The sequence below is a fragment of the Plectropomus leopardus genome, chromosome 8 (genome assembly GCF_026936395.1).
Source record: "Plectropomus leopardus strain MGB_pleo_1.0 chromosome 8, ASM2693639v1, whole genome shotgun sequence".
In the NCBI taxonomy this organism is placed as follows: domain Eukaryota; kingdom Metazoa; phylum Chordata; class Actinopteri; order Perciformes; family Serranidae; genus Plectropomus; species Plectropomus leopardus.
The window spans coordinates 11,506,640-11,531,337 of NC_142183.1; the positions used below are offsets into that span (position 1 = coordinate 11,506,640).

Genomic DNA, 24,698 nt, shown 5'->3' on the forward strand with positions numbered 1-24,698 from the left:
ATGGGTGAAATGTCGTACTTGATGCCTCAAAACAGGAGTCCGCAAACCAAAGGGTGCCGTCATGGCGGCCACATCCATTATTTGTACAGTCTGTGGACAAATCCCTAGTTTAACAGTGAATTGTTGTTTTTACACTTCAACTTTTAAACATGAGACACAATGTGTAGATTAATGAGCTTTAAAGATACTGGTAGGTGGATTTTCTTACATTTGGACCGAGCGAGGTTAGCTGTGTCCCCCTGTTTCCAGTCTTTATGCTAAACTAAGCCAACTGAACGCTGGCTCCATCTACATAAGACAAGATGAGATTAGATAAGATAGCATTAAATAAGATAAGATTAAATAAACATTTATTGATCTTCAGGGGAGAAATTCGGCTGTTTCACCAGCACAAGGACAGAAATAGTACAGATAGAAAGAGAAAGTAGAGGACATAAATAGTATGAAGAAATTACCCAAAATGTGCAAGAAATTGGAGAAAAGTAAAAGAAAATTACCTGAAAATTAGTGAAAAGAAAAAAGAAAAGGATGATAAAAAAAGGACAAGGAAATAACCTGGAAAAGGCGCTTACATTTTTTAAATAATGTTGTAACATAATTTTAAATATGTAATTATAATCACTGTTTATATGTTTTTTCCCAAGCTTTGTTTTTCTTTCCCTAGATGTTTTTTTTTCCCTAGCTTTTTAAGAATAATTTACTGAATCTACTAACTTTTAGATTCTTTGTTTTTGAAAAGAAATTGCCCCGACTTGCTCAAGGCTCAAAGGTTAAATTCTTATGAAATTCATCTGAAAGTAGCAAAAGAACAGTGATGTCGCTCCAGGTTTCAAAGGGTTAATTTATAGCAGCTGAGTCATGCATACATACTATACGGGTCTGAGATTATTTCTTACAATGCTGAACTGTTCCCTTAACCACTCTGGACATCCCAATTATTTTTCCCATGAAGTGTTGTAGTGTAGAATATCTTTAGGCAGTAAATTTAGTAATTCATTCCCTTTTTTTTGTTTTTTTTTTGCTCAAATGTTTCAAAACCGACCTTGAACTAAAACTAATATGCATAATGCCACAGAGAACTCAGTGTTTTGCCTTCACACGGACCACAGAAAAAAACCCCATTCACTGAGCTGATTCTGAATTGTGTGTCCTCTCTGAAGCTTAGGTCATCCATCCTGTTGTTCCCTTAATTGGCTAACCTGGATATTGCACTCAAAGAGTCGAAGGCAGAAAGGCCAAAACCGTTTTCATTTTTTTCCCCCTTCTGCTGCGCTGAACATCTTGTCTCCAAGACGTTTGTCCGATTTCTTAACCTTTATTAGGCCTCCTAAAGCTCTCAGCATCTATTTAATCACTCTGTCTTGTACCTCTCGCTCTCTACAATTAAGGAAGTTAATTGAATTTTTCCTTGTTATTCTCCCTCCATCAGCTCAGTGCAGGCAACTGATAAACACATTTAAAGTGCAATTAAGGCTGATTTGAGGAAGGATGCTTGTGCTTCTCAAGATAAGTTGTCTCAGAAGAAGACGGAGGTTGAGATGTGTCTTAACTTGTCTGTCTCTTTTGTTTTAGCCTGGAACAGAGGAGAAGTACGAACTACTGCATGTACTGGAGTTTACAAGGTAAACCGCTGATAACAGTGTTATTATTTTCGTTAGTTATGTGTGTAAGTGCTCTACACTGTATTGTGTTGTCAGTAGGTGTACAGGAATAATTTTTTTTATGCCTCTGTGCCAACAGTAGCCGTGACTGAAAGCAGGTTGTCCATACATTATATTCTTGTGAACATTATATCTCAAGAATGCCTTGAGAGAATTTCTCCAAATTTGGCATAAACGTTAACATAGATTTAACATTAAACTAATTAGAATTTGATAGTCAAAAGGTCATGTTCACCGTGACCTTTTGTCGATCTCATTCTCATTCTTGTGAATGCAATATCTCAAGGAAGTCTGAAGGAATTTCCTTTTTCATTTTTGTGAACGTGATATATAACCTTCAGGGAATTTTTTCAAATTTGGCACACACATTCACTTGGACTCAAGGATGAGCTGATACAAACACAAGGCGGAAATTCTAGTTTCTGTTTAAACCTCAGAAGAAAGGAATTATATCAGCGTTCATTATCTTATTGTTGCCCTTACGAGTTATCCTAATTAATTGTGTGACCCAAGTGTGATATCCACCTCTGTGATTATTATTTCCAGCAGACAGATGCTGGCTAAAACAGTACTTGATAATTTGCTGTAGTGGCTGTAACACCTTATGATGTTATTTGTCTCGCTTTATTTTTCTCTGTATTACACCTTCTTCTTTTTCTCGCACAGCGCGAGGAAGAGGATGTCAGTCATCATGCGCACCCCATCTGGGAAGATCCGCCTCTACTGCAAAGGAGCTGTGAGTGTCTGTCTCTCTCCATGGCAACGCATGACAGCCCATCACCATCATCGCCTCACACACACACACACACACACACACACACACACACACACACACACACACACACACACACACACAAGTGTTGAACGCTCTCCTCCCCTTTTGCCTCTCGCTCTTGTCAGGAAATCTTTTCAATGAGCAGCGGCATAAAGCAAGAACACCATATTTCACACATGGGTATCTTTGCAAAAGAAAGGTTTGGCAAACATATTTCATAAGAAGACACTCAGCTACAAACAACTAACAGACCAGCTCACGGCACATCTGCATCAGTATCTAGAGCTCCCTGGATAGATGAAATATGGCACATTCAAAACAACAAATCATATTTTTGTGCATTTTTAATGATTGGGGAACATGGTGCTCTATTTTCTGTTAGGACTTAGCTTCATAAGGTCACTAACAAGTTTACGCAATCATTCAATATGAGTTTTTTAATTACTTGGTCTTATTGTGTAGACTGTAAATACCAGTAAGTATGCCAAAGTGAAGATCTGTTTTATCTTACCTGCTTATGTTTTTATTTTTGTTTGGCGCAATATTTGTTTTTAATATCAAAAAGAACATTTGTTAAAAGTACAAAAAGTAGTCTCTGTTTTATTTTAAGCCCCGTCTACACATATACAGATATTTTTGAAAACTGATATTTTTCCCCTCCATTTAAAAAAAAAGTTTCATCCACAAGACAAGTTTTACAAAATATCTCCGTAGACACAAAAAACGCAAAAATGACGCCAAGCGCTTACTAGCATCAGCTGTTTACCTCGTCACAAAAGTAGTAAAGTGTACAAGCAAACTTTACCTTTTTCAAATCACCTACTGGAGACCTCATCACCATTGATTCCCGTTTAGTTTTATGATGAGATAGCTCACTCATGATGTTTAACTCATAATGCTCTGGACATGTGAAAGTTTTCCTTCCAGTCCTCATTAACAGCAATCAATATATATATTATTTCCTTTCTATTTCTTTTTTATGTCCCATTTTCATTTTTTTCTAATTTGTTGATATTATCTTTATCTGTGGACCTCTCTATGAGCTGAGTCCTTGCAAAACATTTGAATTAACGTGAATTGAGTCCCACTCTTGAAATTGTCCCATCTGCTGGTCAACCAGTCCTGATCCAAATCTGTCGTTTCTGGCGGACTTTATACCACAGATGTTTAGGTGGAGCAAAAACACTGAGCGCTGCAGAAACTTCCTTAATGATCACAGACACCTGAATACTAAATTTCATTCTCCTCGTGTATTGCATGGCTGGATTGACAGTATAGAACCCTTGAATTTCTTGAAACGCTTATTACACAAAGCAACAATGGGCATGCCCGAATTGAGGAGGTGACGTCATTCATTCCCAAACTCTCTGTTTTACATATCCACTTGGAAGAATCTGCACTTTCAAATGCATCATTAAAAAAATCATATCAATTTTAGTGATTAATTTTAGTTTGCCTGTGGATTAGAGGCCACAATGTAGAGAAAAATATCTGTTTACAAAAATATCTTTATAAATGTAGACAGGGCCTTAGATTGATGCCACACTCTTAAATGTTTTGATTCTTTTTAACGTTAATAAAAACGCATTATACACAAAATAATTTATCCATTACAGGATCCAGATACATTTGTTGTAAAATAATGAATTCCCCTGTAACTGCTTTGTGTGATTATTTCAGTACAAAAAGCTTTTTGGAAATGGAAAGAGCAACAGAAAGGGCTGGATTGTCCTGAGAACACCCATTTGTGCAGCAGCCCAAGTCCAAGAGGTTCCTTTTTCCCCACTCTGGATATCAATAACCAACGAGCGTTTGTTTCCCTTTAGGACACTGTGATCTACGACCGCCTGGCAGACAGCTCGAGGTACAAAGAGATCACATTGAAGCACCTGGAACAGTTTGCCACTGAGGGTGAGTGGACAAACATTGCCCCCTGTCTGACAAAAGTAAAACATCTCTTTTTAGGATGCTTCTGATTCACAATATTTGCTCAACACATTTCCATCTACTCATTATCACTGCTTGATCATCAGCTGCATGACAAGAAGTTGTTTTATTTTTCTCAGAATGTGTAGTCTTACTTGATGAACATAAAATCCTAATATGAGTGTGCTGAAGTCCTTTTAATTTAACGCAGTGGTGCTGAAAGAAACTGCATCAGTCTCTCCTTTTTCTGTGTTCATACCGCCCCCTTGTGAGACACCAGCAAAGTGATGTCACTGGGAATATTTGATGTTGGCTAAATATAGCATTCAGGACAGATTGTGATGATCTTCAGTCACTGTAATTTGGAGAGGCCTGAATAAAACATCATTTATCTCTGTGACAAGAATAAAGAACTATTAATAACTACGTATTTGATATCTCTTAAATATATCTATACAGTAAGTCTTAGGTCTATTCAGATGTTTGCTCTAATAACTACAAACACCATAACTGATATGCATGTTATTTAAACCTTTGAAACCTAAGAAAAATGGCAATGAGCAACGTAACGAGTAATTACCCCAAAATTAAATTAGTAAAAGGTTACAAGAAATCTACCTTTACTAAATAGAATAGCATGATTAAAAAAAACATTTAAAAAATTGAAAATGACAAAAAATAACAATAATAGCAATAATAATAATAATAATAATAATAATAATAATAATAATAATAATAATAACAATAATAATAATAATAATAATAGTAATAATAAAATATCTTTATATATAATCTTTCTTTATCATAATTTTGAATGTAATAATATTAATAATAACTATATTTTTCCCCTAGTTAAAAAAATAAAATAAAATAATAATGATTTAATTATTTAATAATTTAATTTTAATTTAATAATGATTCTGTCTCCCTCTCTCATTTTTTACCTTTTTTAAATTTTTCGCCTGGTAGAGTCTGCGCCTCTTATAGAATGAGGCCTTTGTAGCGGCCTACGTCCAAATCCAGCCTGCACATCCACCAGCCTTTGCTTTATGTCATTCCCCCTCTCTCTCCCATATTTCTTATCTATCTGAAGATGTCCTATCAATAAAGACACAAAAATGCAAAAAAAAAAAAAATCTTACAAATTTAACATAAATGTAGGAATGCACTGTACTGTGTACTGTGTATATGCATAACAAGAGTGTTAATAAATATATAAACTTAGAGGTTCAAACAAGTATGTCATGCAGATAGAGCTGCGCAGTGTAACTTGGTGACCTCCTCGTGATCAAAAATGAAATGCCATCGTCGTGGTCACCTTGTGCATTAGCTTTCTGACTGACATGAGCCACTTGGAATTGTAGCACATGGTAGTAATTTGTATCAGTTTTGAAATGTAATATAACATTTGGTCTCTACTGGGTGACTGTCGCACAATGGCATTAGACCAACCCTGGCGGCATGTGTAACGACTGAGTGGTTAGAGTTACGGTTTAACTTATCTCTATGGTGCAACTGCTTTTATTTTTCTGTAATGCATAAATCACAGCTTAGTAATACTTTAAAATATAACTTGGCTAAGTCTGAAGTCAAACACAGCTGTTGCAAAGCTGCAGGACTTACAAACTGCACTGGAATGTACGGGAAAACATAAGGAATAATTTATTGATTTAAGTTATCACCTTTCATGAAGTAGTATACCTTTAAATATATGGTGAGGAGTTCAGCAGCAGTTACACTGCACAGATCTGTCTGAATGACATACTTTGTATTTACTAGAGAGCTTAATGTCGTCAAAGGTTTTGATGTCTGTGATGGTGTTTTTTTCCTCCAGGACTGCGCACTTTGTGCTTTGCCGTGGCAGACGTCAGTGAGTCGTCTTATCAGCAGTGGCTGGAGATCCATCACAGAGCCTGCACCTCCCTGCAGAACAGAGCGCTGAAACTGGAGGAGAGCTACGAATTAATAGAGAAGGTTGGTAAAGTGTAAAACTGTTTTTTGTAGGGATGCATGATATTGAATTATTTGCCGATATGCTGATATATAACAACTCATTTGGCCGATAACCAATACTGGTATCAATATATCCATTTTTCTCCCCCACCTAATTTTAGTGATCATCAAGTCTCTTCTGTAGTGGAATCATGTTTTGCATACTTTTATTGTGATGGCCCACTAGCAGATGAACACATGAAATACAATGCTTTCCAATGTATGTAATATTCATTCATGGTGCAAAATAAGCAAAATACTTCAACTAAAGGTTGATGTTTTGTACATGTTCGCTATGATAACAACAACAAAAATAGAGATTTGTGGTTTCTGCAAAAATCAGCATGTTGGCAGATTCCAATATTTAATTTTAAAGCCAATATGTACTGATACCAATGATGTGCTGATATAATTGTGCATCCTTGACACCACAAGTTTTTTGTGGTATCAGTGCCTGATCCATGACATTGTAAAATGGAATTGAGAGGGAATCTTCCTTTGTCTGCTTACAGCCTACATTTGCTTTCTTTAAGGTACAAGGTTTCTTACAGAACATTTTTTATAGACTTCTCTTAGTTTGCAGAAAATTCAGACTTTGCATAATCTCATGGCCTCCCGTATAACTAATGGGGTCAATGCAATCACACATGGGAAAGTGAAAAAGTGAAAAAATTGTGTGTTTGCATGAGAGAGATTCAAGGTTTTACTAGCAGGTAGAATTGGTTTTCTGTGAGGTGGGTCTATGTGGAAGCGCTAGTCAAACACAGGAAGCCACAGTCGTAAATCAACCACTTGGCACGTTCCTCACGGTTGCTCCTGGCCGCCCAAAACAAATGGAGGCAATCAATCATGAAATAAACATAAAAGCTTTCAGGGAGGAAAATGTAATGTGCATTGCTTAATGGGCAGAGTGTGGCACTGATGCTGGCAGGGTTTGGGGTTCATTGCTCCTCGGGGCCACCCATAATTAACAGTGCACACAGTGACGCCACACGGGGGCACAATAGAGTTGCGGTGAAATTTAACAGAGGCTCCAGCAGTGTGTGAAATCAGTCATCTAAAGTTACTTCTTCACACAAAAACGCTCCAATGCGGTTACTTATTATGGAAGAAAAAATTGCAAATGTGATGAATTGCATATTTTTCAGCCTTCAGTGGGGCTGGTTCATGATTTAAAGCAAATTTCAAATCTAGCTTTATCACTTTGTTTTTAGATGCTGTATTGAGAAGCTACCTAATCCTTTAAGTGAATATTATTCTCACTCGCTTTTACTTTAAAGGCACTGTGCTTTAGAAAAGTGTAAATTGGTGTAAGGATCATATTCCCTGAGTCATCCTCAAAGTTTCCTCTGCTCATGGTATGTTCCAGAGTGCGTATATGTTAACTTAACTGCTCCAAGAAATTTTTCTCATGAACTTTACTGATTAGTTTAAGCTTAAATTGATTATTTCTGGATTGCTTGCACTGTAGCTCTGCCAAATGCCAGTAACTGGACAGCATTTTCCAGGAAGGCCATCTGGACGCCTCTATTAAATTCAACAGATAGAAACTTCCAGTCTGGTGCTCTCCTACACTACAGCTTGAGTTTGCAAAGTTATGATGTCTCCTTTTTAACATCAGAGGCCTCATTGCAGAGAAATATCCTAACTGCTGCTACTTCCATAACTTCAGTTTCGAAAAATCAGACCTCCTGTATTATTTTGAAGATATACTATGGAGGATTTCACTAAAAACAATTTATGGAATCATATAAAATGTCTGTCTGTTTTTTTTCTTATCTTCTGTATCTGGCAAGTTTATGGGCGTGTAACCCTACAGCGCTCAGGTGACTTTTTAAAAAGGCAGTACCCAGGTGCAAGACTGTAAGCAGCATCCAAGAGACACAGTGCCGAAAAAACACGGGGATGACTTTTACTTTCTTAGAGTCAATCAGAACAACCTCAGTATCATGTGAAACTATCCATTAATTAAAAATTAGTTAGTTACAGAAAAAAGGTGTATTTTTTTCTGTAACATAGTTTTAAATCTATAATTTTAATGTGTACCAACCTGAAAATGTGCAGAACAATAAAAAACATAAGTAGATTTTTTTCTAGTTTTTTGATAATGTTGCAATAATTCTCCTCCCTTTTGAAAACTAATTTTTAGAGCTTTTTCTTCATTACCTTTTAACTATTCTTGTATTTTGTGGGACGTTTCTTGACAAGTTGCTCATTGCATTTTTCCCTATATTGAAAGAAATCAAACCAAAGGGTTAATTAGCTTGTGAGAGGCTTCTGAACACAGCACAAGACATGTGATGTTGAACCAGGTTTGAAAAGGTTAAAGTCATTGCCACAGAGACCAAACAACAGTGCTGCTGTTTTTATTTGAATTTAGGACAGGATCTATGCCATCCTAATTTAGGAATACTAAGCTGGGAGATCCCCAAGTTAGGACGGATCTGTAATAGTGAAATTCCTGTCCAGAAAATAGATTTTGCTTCTAAATACAGAGAGCAAACATGTTCCTGTCGTGCCAAAAAAATCCTAAATGTCATCCTAAACTGACATAGGACAGGATTTCAGACTCAAGAAGTTTATATAATGAGGCCCCTGGAGCAATGAGGGAAAATTCTCACTCTGCACATCAGCTGATTAATTCAGAGGTGCACAGTCCTTCAGATTATTCAGATTCAGACTCCACAAACACCAGACAGAGTCCACCAGCATTTGGCTAGTCACTGGTGCTACAGTCCCGCCCTGGCTTCGGGGTTGAAATCCTGATCCAAGTGGTTCTTGTATCATAATCCGCAGAGAGTCCCTTTAACAACAACCACAGGAACAATAGAACAATTCACATCAAACAGGCACATGAGGACTCGTCAGCTGTAGTCATGTTCCTCCTCGGGCACAGTTCTCCGTCTTGTGTGGTTCAGAAATGATTAGAGAGGACAGAGCCACAGATGTATAGGCAGCACGGCTCAGGTCACGACTTAAAGAGCTTCCCCTGCCTTTGCTCTGCTGCTGGCTCCTGTCTCCCCTCCACCCCTGGGTCTTGTCAAATCTTTGACCTCGTGTTGGGCCCATATGAGCCCACAACCAGCCCCCCAAAACCACCAAGGTTTCTGGGAAAAAAACACAGACAGCATTTTGGGGGCGTTTTTTTGTGGGAGAGATCGTGTCTGCAGATGCATACAGAGGCACAGTAACTGATCCAAAACCTCTTACGCCAGCGCTGATTTTTCTGGTTGATAAACAAGCAGCAGCTGAAAAACACCACTGAGTGAGTGACACAATCCTGGTTCACATGTTTCTCTGACACATGACGTTTTAAAGACCCTCTTCTGTTGTGTCCACCACTGACTGAATGTTATTATTGAACTTTTTTTTCTGTCTTTTCGTCATTTCTGGTGTAGAACCTGCAGCTGCTCGGGGCTACAGCGATAGAGGACAAGCTCCAGGATAAGGTACCCGAGACCATCGAGACTCTGATGAAGGCGGATATCAAGATCTGGATTTTGACAGGGGACAAACAAGAAACAGCCATTAACATTGGTAAGAGTCAAACCTACTGCTGTGCAGTTGGGAAACTCACAATAGGCCAATATTTCCAGACTTTCAAATAATGATTTTTGCAAGTTAGACACAAAGTTTTTCTCTAAGATATCAAAGATAAAATTAATTACTAAATGATTTACAGTTTTAAAATAAAAATGATTAAGAATAACAAAAGTGCAGACAAAAGTTGTAAAAATAAAAAGATCATTTAAACTAATTTAAAATCAAGTTTAGGAATAAGTTTGCAGTCATTACAAGGTGGAGTAGGCAATATAAAAAAGGAACGTTTTCAGCTTTGACTTAGAAGTGGTCAGAGTCAAGGCTTGTCTGGGATGTTATTCCAGGTTTGTGCTACATAATAAAATGCTGCCTCACCATGTTTTGTTCTGACTCTTGGGACAGTCTGTAGGCTGGCCCCAAATGTCCTGAAATGACACAAAAATTAGCAAGAAATAACAAAAAACACAAAAAATTGCCAGGAAATAAAAAAATAAAACAAACAAAATGACCTGACCTTCTCGTATCAAGTTTTTTGCTAATGAAGACCAAAAAGGAGCATGTCGAGTTGAACAGAGCCGTGTCGAAGTATGCAGTGAAAATTTGGCATTAGTTCTTGTGATCAGTAAACTAAGCTTCATGTTTAAGATTGGTGGAGTGCCCCTTTATTGAAAAAGTATTTAAATTCCCACAATATTCCCATTAATATATGTGCATCACGACGTGTCCTGTTTGTACACCTGGTTGTAAAAACAAATGTAAAGTCAGCGTTGAACCTGGTCTGTTGTGATGGATTGCATGCCAGGCTCTTACAGGTTCTCCAGTCAGACCTGTGGTCATTCTTCACCCAGCAGGACAAACTACTGACAGGCTGAATGCTTCTCTGTCACACATATCTAACAGAAGCATCTGTCGCAGAACGCCAGATGATGTATGAGCACGCTGCACTGACATGAAATAAATAACATGCATATGTACATAAGGAGGCAGCTCTCACGTATCTGGCTCCCCTAGAGGTCTGAGCCTTGCAGATGTTATCAGAAAGGTGAATGACTAACTTTGGTCCACCAGTTCAGTTTCCTTAATTGACCCTGGTGTTACAGCTCTCACATGTGGCTGAATACTAAAGACAGATCTACCTTGAATACAGCCGACATTTAAACACAGAGTCCAGAAAAATAGATATGAAAAGTACCTCCGTTTGTGGCTTTACCTACCACTGTGGCCTGACTGAATCAGCCCTTTGTGCCCACCGTGCCCAGATGTGAGAGAGCTCCGCAGAAGCACATGCTCACTGCAAGTATTTTTACAGGACCGCCGTTTGACTAAGTTGCTCTTTAAAATCTCGGTTCAATATTGACTTTGTTTTTTACTATTTTCCTCACTGAAATATGATCCCCATTGCCAGAGGTAATGGTGCACCTTTTGACGCATTAAACCAATCACATTTAGATTATCCTACATTTCAAGGTGTCCTGAACCACCCAGATGCCACTCTTGGCACAGAATATTTGGCACAGATGTGGCTGAGTTAACTTATTTTCACATGTTTATTATATTTCATTTTAGTAAATGTGTTTGAACTGTAAAGACCTAATCCTGAACTATTATGACATAATGCACAGTGCCTACTCTGACAGTGTGTGTCTGGCTGCCTGAGTAAAGAGACATGTTTGCTCTGGAACACACTTCCATTGCTATGAGCTGTTTATTGAGGAGACTAATACATATGTAATGCTAAGGACAGGACCAGACTTCCTAAAAACCACAGCTGGTTGGGTGTGGTTTTGCAGGACTCAGCAGTGCACGCTGTGGCAACTCCGTGACTGTGTAAGGGTGTGCATTAATAATTCATTTGTTAGCCTGTTTTTACTTTTATAAGAAGGCAGAACAAAAATCCTGAATTATTTTGGTTTGATGAAAATGAGAAGTTGATTCAGAGGCAAAGTATGAGCCAGTTTTCTTTCTGAAGCTTGAAAAATTAAACAAATTAGATTGAATAATGCACACATACAATATGACATCAGTTTATTTAATGCATGTGAAGTATGAAAGCATACAAAATAAACTATTAATGTTTTCCTATAATTTGTATGTTTGGTCTCACAACTGTGAATGTAGAATTGATACTCTGCCTTGTAAGCCCCTTTGGGCATCTCTTAATGCAAGATAATACACTGAAATCAGAATACAGAAACCCCAACTGAGAAGATTTTTGTTGTTGGACACACATAAGTCTAAAAATCAATATATTTTAGCACTATTTACGTGTAAATATTTTCCATTTTTCTATTATGATGGGTAATTTGAGAAATTAGCAGTCATGCAAAAGTCTTTTGAAAATCTGCAGGAAAGTCACAGTTGCTGCTATTTGAGCAAATTTCAGAGGAAAAATCTTATACCCTTTTTCCCCAAAAATTTGCTTGTATATGCAGGTTTTTAAACAGGAAAACCTGCTAAAATTGGCATTAGAGCCCTTTCTCACTGCAAGTAGAGGAGTATGCCTTTCTGTTTTGTTTTTGTGATGTTGAGTTCAATATGTCAAATGCCCCACAAAACTGAGTTTGTTGATGGTAGAAAGCAGCATGGGGGCCTGTGAAAATGTAACCGTGACAAACCCACTCTTTCAAAACTGATGCAGACCGTTTTTGAAAGATGTTCTAGCACTGCTTGGACAAAGACGGGTTGACTTTGTGGCAGAGTGTTATTGCTTTGAGTGAGAAAAAGGTCAAAAACATCCTCTTGTGTGTCATATTTCCATTATTGTTCAATGGAGCCGATCGGAAGTGGAGCTCATAAATACCCGTGACCACTGCAGAGTCATTTGTCAGGGGAGCGAAAACGGATCGTAACCTTCCCCACTAGACAAAGACCAGATTTTAGTGGGTTTTTCTGTCCAGCCGGAAAGGGGCATAGTGTATATTTGTACATTGATGATGACAAAAACTAAGGCTTGAGGTCTTCTGTAGGTGAAATCATTGAATAAGGCAAAGATTTGGGCTTTCTGGCAGGACAGTGATAGTGTGAAAGGGGTAGAGAGGGGAGATAACATGCAGCCAAGGGCTAACGTTGGAACTGAACCTTTGGCCGCTGCAGCGAGGACATTTTTGTACATGGGACACCTGCTCTATCAGGTGAGCTACAGGGTGCCCCATGAACAACTTTTTAGGTTACGTTTTTGCTAGTTTATGCGACAAATGACGAGGTGACCCAATGCAAGCTAACGAGATTGTGCATCAGGCACACAATGCTCTGTGTGATGCAGGAATTAGGGTACCTACCTGTGCAAAATACGTTTTTAGTTAGTCCCGTGTTAGATTTGTTAAGAGGGTGCATCACCACCTTCAGTAGAGAAACACACAACCGCTTATCTGCCTACACACAAATACTTTCCCACCATATGTCAGTATTTTCAGGTCCAGATTCTTGCTTTCATCCCGAATCAGGAGTTCAATCTGTAGCTAAATGTATCTTTAATTGTTGCTCCCGTTGCAACATTTGAGATTGCTGTGACTCGAGTGTCCCTGTTACACATTCCTCAAGTCCTGGGGGAGCAGTGTTTAGTTCCGCCTCAGATGGAGAAAGGCCAGGAATTCAACTTTCTGTGGTGAAATAAAAAAGGGTAGTTTGGCCACAGTCAAAATGAGCTTAAGGTAAACACATTAAGCGGAAGGGCTGTGGCAGGAACCGACAAGGGGGAAGGGAGCAGAGACAGTGTTGAGATGGGGAGACATTTTCCTCACATTGGCAAATTTTTAGACGTTTGCACCTTTGCACTTAAGAAAACAATCTGCCAGAGCCAGACCCCGACCCTGTTTGGTTTTGACTCTGGAGGTGAAACCCTCTCATTTCCTCATGCTCGGCCCCCTCTGTGTGTACTGTGTGTGCATTATTGTGTTTGACTGTGGCTGTTTTTGTGCATAATCTTATCTCAGTTTCACTCACAGAAAATGCCACCCATGTATTCACAAAACATGGGCTTTGTGGTAACTCCCTTAAAAAAACTAAAATCCCTCTCCAGACAGAAGCAAAGTGTTGAAGCCCACAAATATTCATGTGGTTTATGCCACAGATGGCAGTCTTTTCATACAGCCACGGCTTTAAACTGAAGGCTTCAGTCTGGGTTCGAGCAACATTTCTGTTTTCCCCAATGGGAGGCTCCCTCTCCCACCTTGCTGGTGACCCTGAGCATCTGTCCCAGCCAAGAGCCGAGGGGAACGCTCCCCAGAGAGCCATGTTGGGTAACTCAGAGTTGTAACTGCCTATTAAAACAGGAAACTGACAAACGCTTGTAAACCAAACTCATTAGTCATGTCCCGAGACACTGGCTTTGAGCTGTAACATTTTAATTGGTGTCCCTTAAAATGTATTGCCAGGTACTTATTACCTCCCGCCTTCATTTATTTGATTTGGTACTCCTTTTTTCTTTTTTTCCCCCTATTTTTAGTTTTATCTAATTTATCTGTGTTTTCGCTCAAAACTTAAGAGAGTAATTGTACCTAAGATAAACTCAACTTTTCTGTATTAATTTTATTTATTTAAAGTATTTCCTGTTTACCTACATTCTTACTTTCCATTTCTTTGAGTTTTCTGAAATAGCTCAAAATAGCATCATGCATATAAATAGTTAATTGTATATACAGATATGCCTTGGATTTCTAAAGAGGTGTTTTTGATGATAATTTAATAATATATTGAATAGGTTGGATTAAATAAGTTTATACTTGTTCCTACTTCTTTTTGCTCATGTATTGAGGTAATCGTGGAAAGCATTTATTGTTTTTTTTTCCTTCTTTTTGTTATATGTTTTCAACTGCTGTTTTTGTCGTATTTTACATGTTTGAAATAAAGACATCAATCAAACATAAAAGTTCATATTCTGTTTTTGTGTTTAATTTTAGGACATTCCTGCAAACTTCTGACCAAGAACATGGGCATGCTCGTGATCAATGAAGAAACTCTTGATGTGAGTATTGATTATTTGCTTACCCACAAATAATTAGACATCCTTACACACAGAACCAAAAACCTCATCAAAGAACACATGAAGCTCACCATGTTTCAAACTACATTTTACTAAGGGCCGGTACACATATCACTTTTTGTGGCATTAAATACATTGTATTTATTGTGGACGTGAACATTACAGTGTGGATGTTCGTGACAGCTGAGCCATGACATCAACAAAGTTACACTTTTGGAACGCAGCAACGCAAACCGCGTGTCGTGTGACGAGACACAACAATCACAGCCGGCAGATATCTTTAGTTTTCTTTGTAAAAATCAGTCTGTGATAAATTTAGGGGAGAAGTAATTTTATTGCAGGGCCATCCAGAGCTTTTCAATCTGCCCACAGGCAACACTTTAGGTTTCATAGACTAAAGAAAAAACAGCAGTGCTGAAATTTGGATTTCTGGTAAGTAGGCTATGAGCCCGTTTGTACCTAGTATCAACATGCATCTTGGGTGATCTAATCACAAGTGGTCAGCGCTAAATACAAATGTAAACAACCGCCAAGACGCGTTGTTATCTGATCACTCTGAGTTGGTCTGAGACACATTTCACCACATATCTTTTGTGGTTAAATGCATCCTGATGTGTACCCAACAAGCACTGTGCTGCTAATGCAGGAAGTGGTGCTTGTTTTGGTGTCGGCACGCAAATGCTCTAGAACAGGGGTGTCCAAAATTTTTCGAATGGGAGGCCAGATTAGAAAATGTGAAAATAACTACAGTATATTCCTACATACAAATGATTCAAGCGCTTCTGTTTCATCATTAAGTGAAAAAGTATTCAATTTTTCCCCGCCCCTACAAGCGACAGCCCTTGCTGTTGACTTTTTGTTTCTTTACCGTGGCCATGTCTGCTACTTTGCAGGAAATATCTGGTAACTGTTGCTTGTTCTGTCTTCTTGTCCTTTTATAAAAGCATAATTTTTTCCATCATAGTTCCCGTTAGGTGCATGTCTACAAACTGCACAATTGTCCTGCCATCATGAGGTGATAGAAAAAAATGCAAATTTATATTTCTTGATTGACCTTAATTTCTAGGCAGTTAAATTATGTGTCCTGACTCTTAAGAGTGCTGTTTCTTCTAATCCACTCAGACCTCTTTTTTTTCTTGGGTCTGTTGTTAAATGTCAATACTAAAAACAAATGAACATCATTGTCATTTGCTACATGCATGCATCTTCCAGCATTTTCAGAACAGCAAACACACTATTAATAGACTATCTTAAATATTTAGAGTAAATCCTCTGTCCTCTTTGTACCTTGCAATTAAGATTATATGTTTGCTACATTAGCAGCAAAGATTTATCAGAGGTCAAGACTAACAGTGTTTCCAAAAATTGACAAATGTCATTTAAGATTAATTCATGTTTTGTCAGATTGTATTAATAATATAGAACAGTATACTAAACTCATTAACAATTTGGTACAGACACAGTAGTTTTAGAAGTCCATTAGTTCTGATATTGAGGGTAAATATGACATAATGAGGACACCCATGAATATAATAACCCTGTCACCCAATTGTGGTGAAAAAAGCTGTCTCAAACCTGAAAGAATGAAGCCACAGGGAGCCACACACACACACACACACACACACACACACACACGCACGCACGCACACACGCACGCACGCACGCACACACACGCACAAACAGCCACTACACATCCCAAATCTGCCTTTAACATCTTTAAGATACCCAGCAGAGAAGTCTGTTGACCCCCCGGCAGGAGAGCCTTGTCTGTTGTTTCTGAGATTGAAAAGGGCAGGTCCCTGCACTTCCAGCAGGAGAGAGCTCAGCAGAGGAGCCACAGATGGAGGAGAAACTTGACAGGGTTTAGTTTGTTGGACAAGAAAAGGGGGAAAATGGTGAGAAGTGGTGGGCGAGGGAGGGAAAGCAGCAGGGGGGTGTTCGGGGGTGATGACGGACGGCCTTCACTCTGTCAGCCCGTCGTTAAGCGTGATAAATGAAGTTGAGGTAGAAATTTGGGGGTCGGTGCATTCATAAAGCATGCGGAGCGGCGCTTTGAAATGTCAGCTCTCATTCTCCTGTGGTTGAACAGATGCTTACATAAGGCAGTTTGTTAAAACGCGAAGGGAGAAACCTCTCCACCAAGTCTGAGGAGGCACAGAGAACAGAGGAGCGGGCAGGCAGGCAGCAGGGCGGGTAACTCTGAGTGCTCATGTGCTGCGAAAGAGAGTAATTGGAGCATGTCTTCAGCTTGTTTGCTGTGTTTAGAAATGGTCATCAAAGAAAGGACAAAGTTTTAGGCATTCTTTGTGCTAAATCTTATTAGAACTAAAATCCCCAAAGTTAAACTTGGTCTCAAAGGTGGGATTAGTTCATTTTGAAAAGTTTTTTCTTCCAGTGAGTCTGTTCAATCATTTCCTGAGCTAACAGCATAGTTAGCATTAGTATATTCATCTTTATGAAATCGCAGATAGATTGGGCTTTTTTATGCCCTCGCAACAGCTTTGGCCGGATGATGTTTTTGTCCGTCTGTCCCATTCTAGTAAACGCAGCATCTTCTGAACACTTTGAGGAAATGTCTCTGAATTTGGCACAAATGTCCACTTAGACTCAACAATGAACTGATTGTACTTTGGTGGTCATAGGTCAAGGCCACAAATCTGTCCTTCTCATTCTTGTGAACGCAATATCTCAAGAATGCATTGTAAATTGCATTGCATTTTATTTTAGCAGAAACATCCCCATGGACTTAAGGATAAATGTATTAGATTTTGATGGTCAAAGATCTAGGTCATTGTGATCTTGTGTCTGTCTCAGTCTTGTGAATTTGATATCTCAAAAAAACCTTGAGGGAATTTTGGATGAAAGGTTAAGGGTCAAGGTCACCGCGACAACAATTTTTTTTTGCCAAAACTCAAAAGTGTATACATTAAATGTATACATTACACTTTGACATGATAGTGTTCTGAAACTGAAACTGTGTGGATTATAGATCCTCTGTGCTGCCAGGTTGAAGATGTGTGTGAAGCATCCATGTTTTAGAATATGTGGCCTCTTTGCATCAACATCCATATTTAAAACATTGCTAATTATCATAACATATGAGTCTGGACAGACATGGATGTAAACTGTCACTGTAACTTAAGTGGATAGCAAGGCGGTAATTCTAGTTTTCCGATTTTTTTCCACATAAAGGTTTTTTATCTATATTTTGAATATGGAAAAACAGATCAGAAAATCAATAATATTATAATCCAAGGAAAATTGGAGAAGAAAAATCTGATTTATTGTGCAAACCCGCACTCAGGTGTTCCCTCAGTGAGCTTTAGCTCAGAAAAGTAACAAAAAAACAACATATCCACACACACTAACTAAACTAAGGTCCCCTTTGTGGGTGGCTTCAAGTCTAAAGACAGTTGATGACATTACATCCATACAAATGTCCAGATTCCACATCGTGAGTGTCACGTCCTGTTGGCTACATCACTCAAGGGTCTATATCAACAGTGCAGCTCAGTCTTCATGGGAAGCTCTTGTAGATTTCTGAATGGACGGCACATGCCCACTCCAAAGCCAAACACTAGCCAGTCACATCAGCTAAACTGCTCATTATAGCCATAACAAAGAGGCTTTAGGAGGAGACATGTAGCATTAGTGCAGAAAATTCCTCAGTGGAAATTAGGGGGGGAAATAGCCGGCCTACTTGAGGAAATGGCAAACTTTGCTTATCACACTGTGTGATGAATAGATTGCGCCCCAAACAAAGTGAATTCTTTCTGATACACATCGTATACCGACTTTTAGAAAGATACGTATGCTCTCACACCGAGATGTCATCTAAAATCACTCTGTTAACTGAGATGGAGAGGATTCAATTTTTGCTCTGCGGTTGAATATAGATATCACAACCTGACCTGTGCTTGTCTCTCTCTTACACACACACACACACACACACACACACACACACACACACACACATTGTTCACCATCGCATGCTGTTTTACAGAGCCCATCAGGGATGGTTAAGTCCTCGCAGCTGCTCTCTGCTTGTATCCTCTTGCTCAGTTTCTCTCCTCTGTTAATCCATCATCTCTTTCTGTGCGTGTCTCTCACTCTGCTTCTCTCGCTTTGTGAAACGTAAAGCCCCTTTCTCCAAATATTTCCTTTAAGCTGGGGTTTCAGAGTTTTGTTATGCCAAGCGAACGTCGCCGGGTCCCGCTGGTACAATCTGACTGCTTTGACATATCTGACCCGGACACCAGGCCATACCCCCTCCCTCCCTCAGCGCTGCTAATGGCCACCATTTTTTAATGATTACAGCTGTTTGAGCATCTGTGTGACACATTAGGCTTGATACTTTAAATTTATCACTGCTTTGTATCTGCTCAGCTAAGTCTGTCCCTCTTTTTAAAAATAGTTTAACCATGTGCACCTTCACGTTATTTTGTTGCAAGAAGTGCTTTTTTTATATTATTATACTTTTGATGTTTTAATAACTCGTTTTTACTTTCTTATTAAAAATATAGTAAATGTCGCGCCTCTACCTGTCCCTCAGAAAATGTTAACACACAGAAATTGGTTTTATTTCCTAATGGCTTTGCCATCTGTGGGAAGATGATTGAATGATGCATACTGTGATGATCTCACCCCTCCATCTATCCAATCACATGCCCCTATACCAGGACAGTAAATCCTCTTGTCAGTCTCATATTTACGGCTCTTCATCATCACTCATCGTCATAGCTGTATATACAGTACAAGCAAACATGATCCATTCTCAGAACTCGTCTGTGTTATCACCTCAGAGCCAGCATCTGAGTTTAATAAGCACTGGAAACATAATAAATATCTGAAATATGAAGAGCAGCTGCTCTGCAGCAGTTTGAGAGCAGACAGATCTGCCTCATCTATTTAACTCCGAAGTGAATAAGAGACAAGATGAACATTTATATTCTTAAAGATATACTATGCAAGACTCGTCGGTTTCTGTGTGTAAACAGTATCACCACCAAAAGTGTAAGTAAAAGCCAACCAATAGATTCACTATTATTTGCATTAAGTCAGTGCCATCTCTCTATTTTTTGTCTTGCACCTGATCACTACCTTTTTATAATGTCCGGAACCCAGCTGCGCACCGTGCCCAGGAGCGTCTCCAGCACAGCAAAATAAGAAGCTAAAGAAAATACAGGCAGATAAACTCACCGCCACACACTTTTAATCAGTCATAAGTGATGATTGAAAGGGGGTTCTTTTGAATTAGTACTTTTTGTTTGGGTTTTTTTTAGGAAAATCTTGCAAAGTATGAGCACAATTGGTTAATTGGTACATATGGTGTTGCACAGCAGGTTTTAGTGACACAAGCAGTATCAAATTTAATGGACAAATGATGCTTCGTCCCACCACATTGGCTGAAATATGAATCTTTTAGATTACAGTAGGGGGATCTCACTGTGGTTCAGTATCAGTCAGCCTCTGCTCTCTGCGTGTCTTCAGTCCTCATGTGCAAATAAAAAAAAGGGACAGATTATTTTACTTAGAAACTTCTGAATCCGGAAACTTCTTTGAGGCAGAGACCAAACAATCCAAAGTTGTGAAATGGCAGTGGAAGAAAAAGAAAGATGGTGTAACATATGCAATTAATTTTGTAATGAACCATGTAATGAATAATGCTAATGAAGTACAGGATATATTTTCGCAAGGTTTTTAAAAAAACATTTCCTCATACTCTATCATTGTATAGCAATCTGTCATCCATAAAATATCTCAGTTTACTTTACAAACATTATTAATCTGTTATTCACAGACGAATAACACAGACAGTTCACGCAAACTTCATTAACTTGGTGGTATTATTATAAAAGCTGTATAATATTTTTGTATCTGTTAACAAACTGACAGACATTTAAAACAAATAAAATACACCGACAACAAAAACATCTTAAAAACAGTGTATATCTCCTCGAGAACACCATATTCTTGAAATTATGATGATTAATTACACGAATTAAAATAACATTTCCATTATGCTTTCCATCACACAGAGAACCAGAGAAACGCTCAGCCACCACTGTGGAATGCTGGGAGATGCCCTCTACAAGGAGAATGACTTTGCTCTTATTATTGACGGCAAGACTCTCAAATACGCCCTCACATTCGGAGTGCGACAGTACTTCCTGGACCTCGCCCTGTCCTGTAAAGCTGTCATATGCTGCAGGTAAGATTTACTCCTGAGACAATAAAATAAACCCGAGACGATAAATTCCACTGACCAAAATGAAAGACGATGGTCCTACTGCAAAGACATTACGTGTCGAATCTGCTTCTGCACTGGAAAAACATTGAACATAATTTAAAGGTAAAGTCATTTTGTAGTACCCACTGTAATACAACAGATTAAAAAGTATATGCACATAGAGATTAAAAAAAATCTAAAATTTTCCACTTTTTTTAGATAATCATAAAATTTTGTATTTTTCTGACCAATAGCCCTCAAACACAAAGATGATTTTACACTGACATAAAACAGAAAAATTAAGCAAAAATCCTCATAAATGAGACGCTGAAAGTAAGTAATGTTTCTGCTTTTTTTGCTTCAAATGAGCTAAATTAAATTAGAGTTTTTATGGTTGAACTAAAAAAAACTAAAAAAAACAGTATTATGTCTTTGCCACAAAGGTTGTTGAGTATTTTATGGCAGCACTTTAAAAAGTGTGATAGTTATAAATTTAATGGCAACTTTTAACATTATGCAGGTACACTGTTGACCTGCCCAGGCCACATAAATAAAAGGAAGTACTTAAGTACTCAAGCAACCATGACGGGGTCCAGGCCCAGAAATCAGCACCATGTTTTCTGAACAACAGCAAACCTTATGACTCGGTGCATTACGTCAAATTTATTTTTCCTTCACCTCTACCTGCCTTTGGCTCGTGTGCGCTCTGCGGGCACTAAGAGACACCGGGAGATGAATGAGCCCTCTTAAACCACGGAGAACATAAACATTAACAATTTCACAGCTTCAGACAGACATGCAGTTTACGACATCATCTCTGGAGACTCTCTCTGTACTGCACACTATCCCCAAACCTCTGGTCCTCTAAGAGGAAGCTCCTGTGTGGGAGGCTGCAGACTGTGCCGTCAGTGAGGGCATAAAGTTGATTTTGAAGTGTTGTAAAGGAAGAGTTATGAGTTGTGTCACAACCATCACATAATGATTGGCTCTGCTTAATGGACCTACAAAGAAAGGTTTTACAGGGTGTGTTAGAGGAGGGAGAAAGAGCAGCAGACGAGAGGAATGCTTCTCTCAGAATATAACAAGTAGTCTTTATACAGTACACTTTTAGAAATAAATGTTCCCAAATGGGCTCTTTCGGAAGGGCTGAGGTTCTATACAGAACCATTTGCTACTAAAGAATCATGTTTTTGAATGCTAAAAGTTTTTAATTAATTTTTATTTTGTAATCTGGGGTTTCCACTAAGAACGCTTTATATCCAAACAACCCGTTTCACAGGAAAGACTTCTTCAAGGATGGTGAAAGCGTGGATGTCAAAAGAACCTCACCTGTGAATATCTAAATGTTTATCCATGTTTCCAATTGATTTTTTGATGGAGATATATATGTAGTAGTAGTAGAAATGCCCAGTTCTCCATACAGTCTCTATCCTTGCCAGCTGTACTGCTGGTACATTTTCAGCATCGAGTATTCTCCCTCTTTGAAGTTTTAAACATTTTATTGCATTACCACAGTACAAAGTAGGTTTAATGTGTTTGACCAACAGAAAAATGTCCTGTAATGTCAAAGTAAAAACAGATTACAGACTTATGACAGTGCAACAAGTTAGAAGATAAAATTGGAGACTTTGTATACAACAACAGCTGCTTCACGCAACTCAGATTTATCTGTTTTCACTCTGACATGAAATGAATATTTTTCTGTTGACCAGTGTCAAAAAAGCCACATTATGAAAAAAACATGAAAACATACCGCTCCACTCCATAGGCACGGTAGGCTTCCTCCTATACATATGCTGCCACCAGCTGCCTCTCTCGACCATGAAGGCTTATACCACAATTCCACTGCATGGACTCAGTCTTTTATGGTTTTTCTTTAGCAAAAGTAGCGGATATTACCTGATCCTTGTTTTTGGTACCACCTCAGGCGAAGTTCCGAGCGAGCTGAGCCGATATTAGAAGGTGGAGTTAAAACACTACCAACCACTGATCAGAAAGAACAGCCACTTGGGCAACACAGGATGCAGTCTGTGCAAGAGTCTTTTTCCCTTTGTAACCTGCTTTTCTGTAACTCTTTAAGGTATACTATGCAGCAACTGTCGGCTATTGTCAAGCCAAGACCAGATTCACTCTGCTTGATGTTCTGCCGTGATATATTTGCGTTTTTCGTTGGGTTTTTTTTTTGTGCCGTGTCTGCGTTTTTTTCGTAGCTTCCTCTTTGATGAGTGCTGTCTACCATATGGCACCTGGTCACTACCTTTTTATAAAGTCCTGACCTCAACTGCTCGGTATGCACAAGAACATCCTGAACACTGCAAAAATAAGAACTGCGTTTAAAAAAAAATCAAGGCAGAGAGCAGAATCTCTGCAGATAAACTCCACACACTTCTAGTGGGTCATACATTATGATTGAGAGGGATTACCTTTGAAGTCTCTCAGTTGTTTTTTAGGGAAGTCCTGCATAGCACTGTATATCTTTAAGGAAATATTCTGCATAAAATGCCCTTACGTTTATTTTTATGATGTTCAGTCAGTTTGGCATGACTGTACGCCTCAACCTACGATTCTACAAAGTTAAGGAAGAGCTTTGGGTTTTGCCAAGTGCTGATCTCAAGAATTAATATTATTTTTTGCACACCCCAATTATGCTGCCCAATAATGGAAAAGGGCGATCCTGGGCGATACATTCTTGAGGGATATTTTCATTAATGTATGTCTTGCCTTGTCCTTTGCACTACACACTGTCTGACTAACTGTGCTCGCACCAAGGTTATCACAACACATTTACTTCACTCGCTGAATAACACAAATCAATGTCTAGTTTCGTTAACCCTTTAAAAAAGGGTTAACAAGAAAAACTTACATCCATCCAGATTTTAAAGTGTTAAATACCCTTTTTATATAATTCCCTGTATTGCTGCTCCTTTTTAGAGTATCTCCTCTCCAGAAGTCAGAGGTGGTGGAGATGGTGAAGAAACAGGTGAAGGTGATCACGCTGGCTATTGGTGACGGCGCTAACGACGTGGGAATGATCCAGACAGCTCATGTCGGTGTGGGAATCTCAGGCAACGAGGGTCTGCAAGCTGCAAACTCCTCTGACTACTCTATTGCCCAGGTGAGTAGTAATTTTTTGGGGTTTTTTTGGCTTAAAAAGTCCCTAACTGAGTGAAATGACCCAGAGGTATCGAAGTGGCAACCATGTGAGTTATCTCAATACTAAGGAAATGTGCTTAAGGGTTTCTTTTCATAAATAGGATAGACTAGAACATCTTTTACAAAAGGAAAGAACATAATTCTGTCCCACAATTATTAACGGCAGCGACATTGAAGCAGCACAACATTCGGCCATTCTGGGGGTGTCCCATCTGAATTCGGAAAGGTTCAGAAAAAAATTATGCAAATGCACTTAAGTCTCAGTTTAATTGATTTGCTGCGTAAGTGAAAATTATATTCAGACTAGAAGACAATATTGAAGATTTATAAAGCTAAACAATGTAAAATTCACACCTTGGAAAAGTTATTCCTGTTGGAACTAAAACATTAACAAACCGACTCTAACCTAAATTATTTACATAAAATGAAAACAATGAGACC

The 24,698-nt window shown here is 38.6% G+C and overlaps 1 protein-coding gene across 6 annotated transcripts in view; it reads left to right on the forward strand.

Annotated features, from left to right (window-relative positions):
- atp8a1 (ATPase phospholipid transporting 8A1) overlaps nucleotides 1-24,698 on the forward strand; it is a 141,934-nt gene that overhangs the window by 76,471 nt on the left and 40,765 nt on the right. For all 6 annotated transcript variants that reach the window (XR_015777216.1, XM_088080891.1, XM_088080890.1 and 3 more), the window contains 8 exons: nucleotides 1,573-1,622; nucleotides 2,328-2,397; nucleotides 4,263-4,347; nucleotides 6,197-6,336; nucleotides 9,753-9,891; nucleotides 14,793-14,857; nucleotides 20,914-21,086; nucleotides 24,036-24,219. Coding sequence is in view for 5 of the 6 variants with exons in the window: in XM_088080891.1 (XP_087937017.1) it covers nucleotides 1,573-1,622; nucleotides 2,328-2,397; nucleotides 4,263-4,347; nucleotides 6,197-6,336; nucleotides 9,753-9,891; nucleotides 14,793-14,857; nucleotides 20,914-21,086; nucleotides 24,036-24,219 (906 nt within the window). In the remaining variant the exon portion in view is untranslated. The remainder of the gene's footprint in view (nucleotides 1-1,572; nucleotides 1,623-2,327; nucleotides 2,398-4,262; nucleotides 4,348-6,196; nucleotides 6,337-9,752; nucleotides 9,892-14,792; nucleotides 14,858-20,913; nucleotides 21,087-24,035; nucleotides 24,220-24,698) is intronic.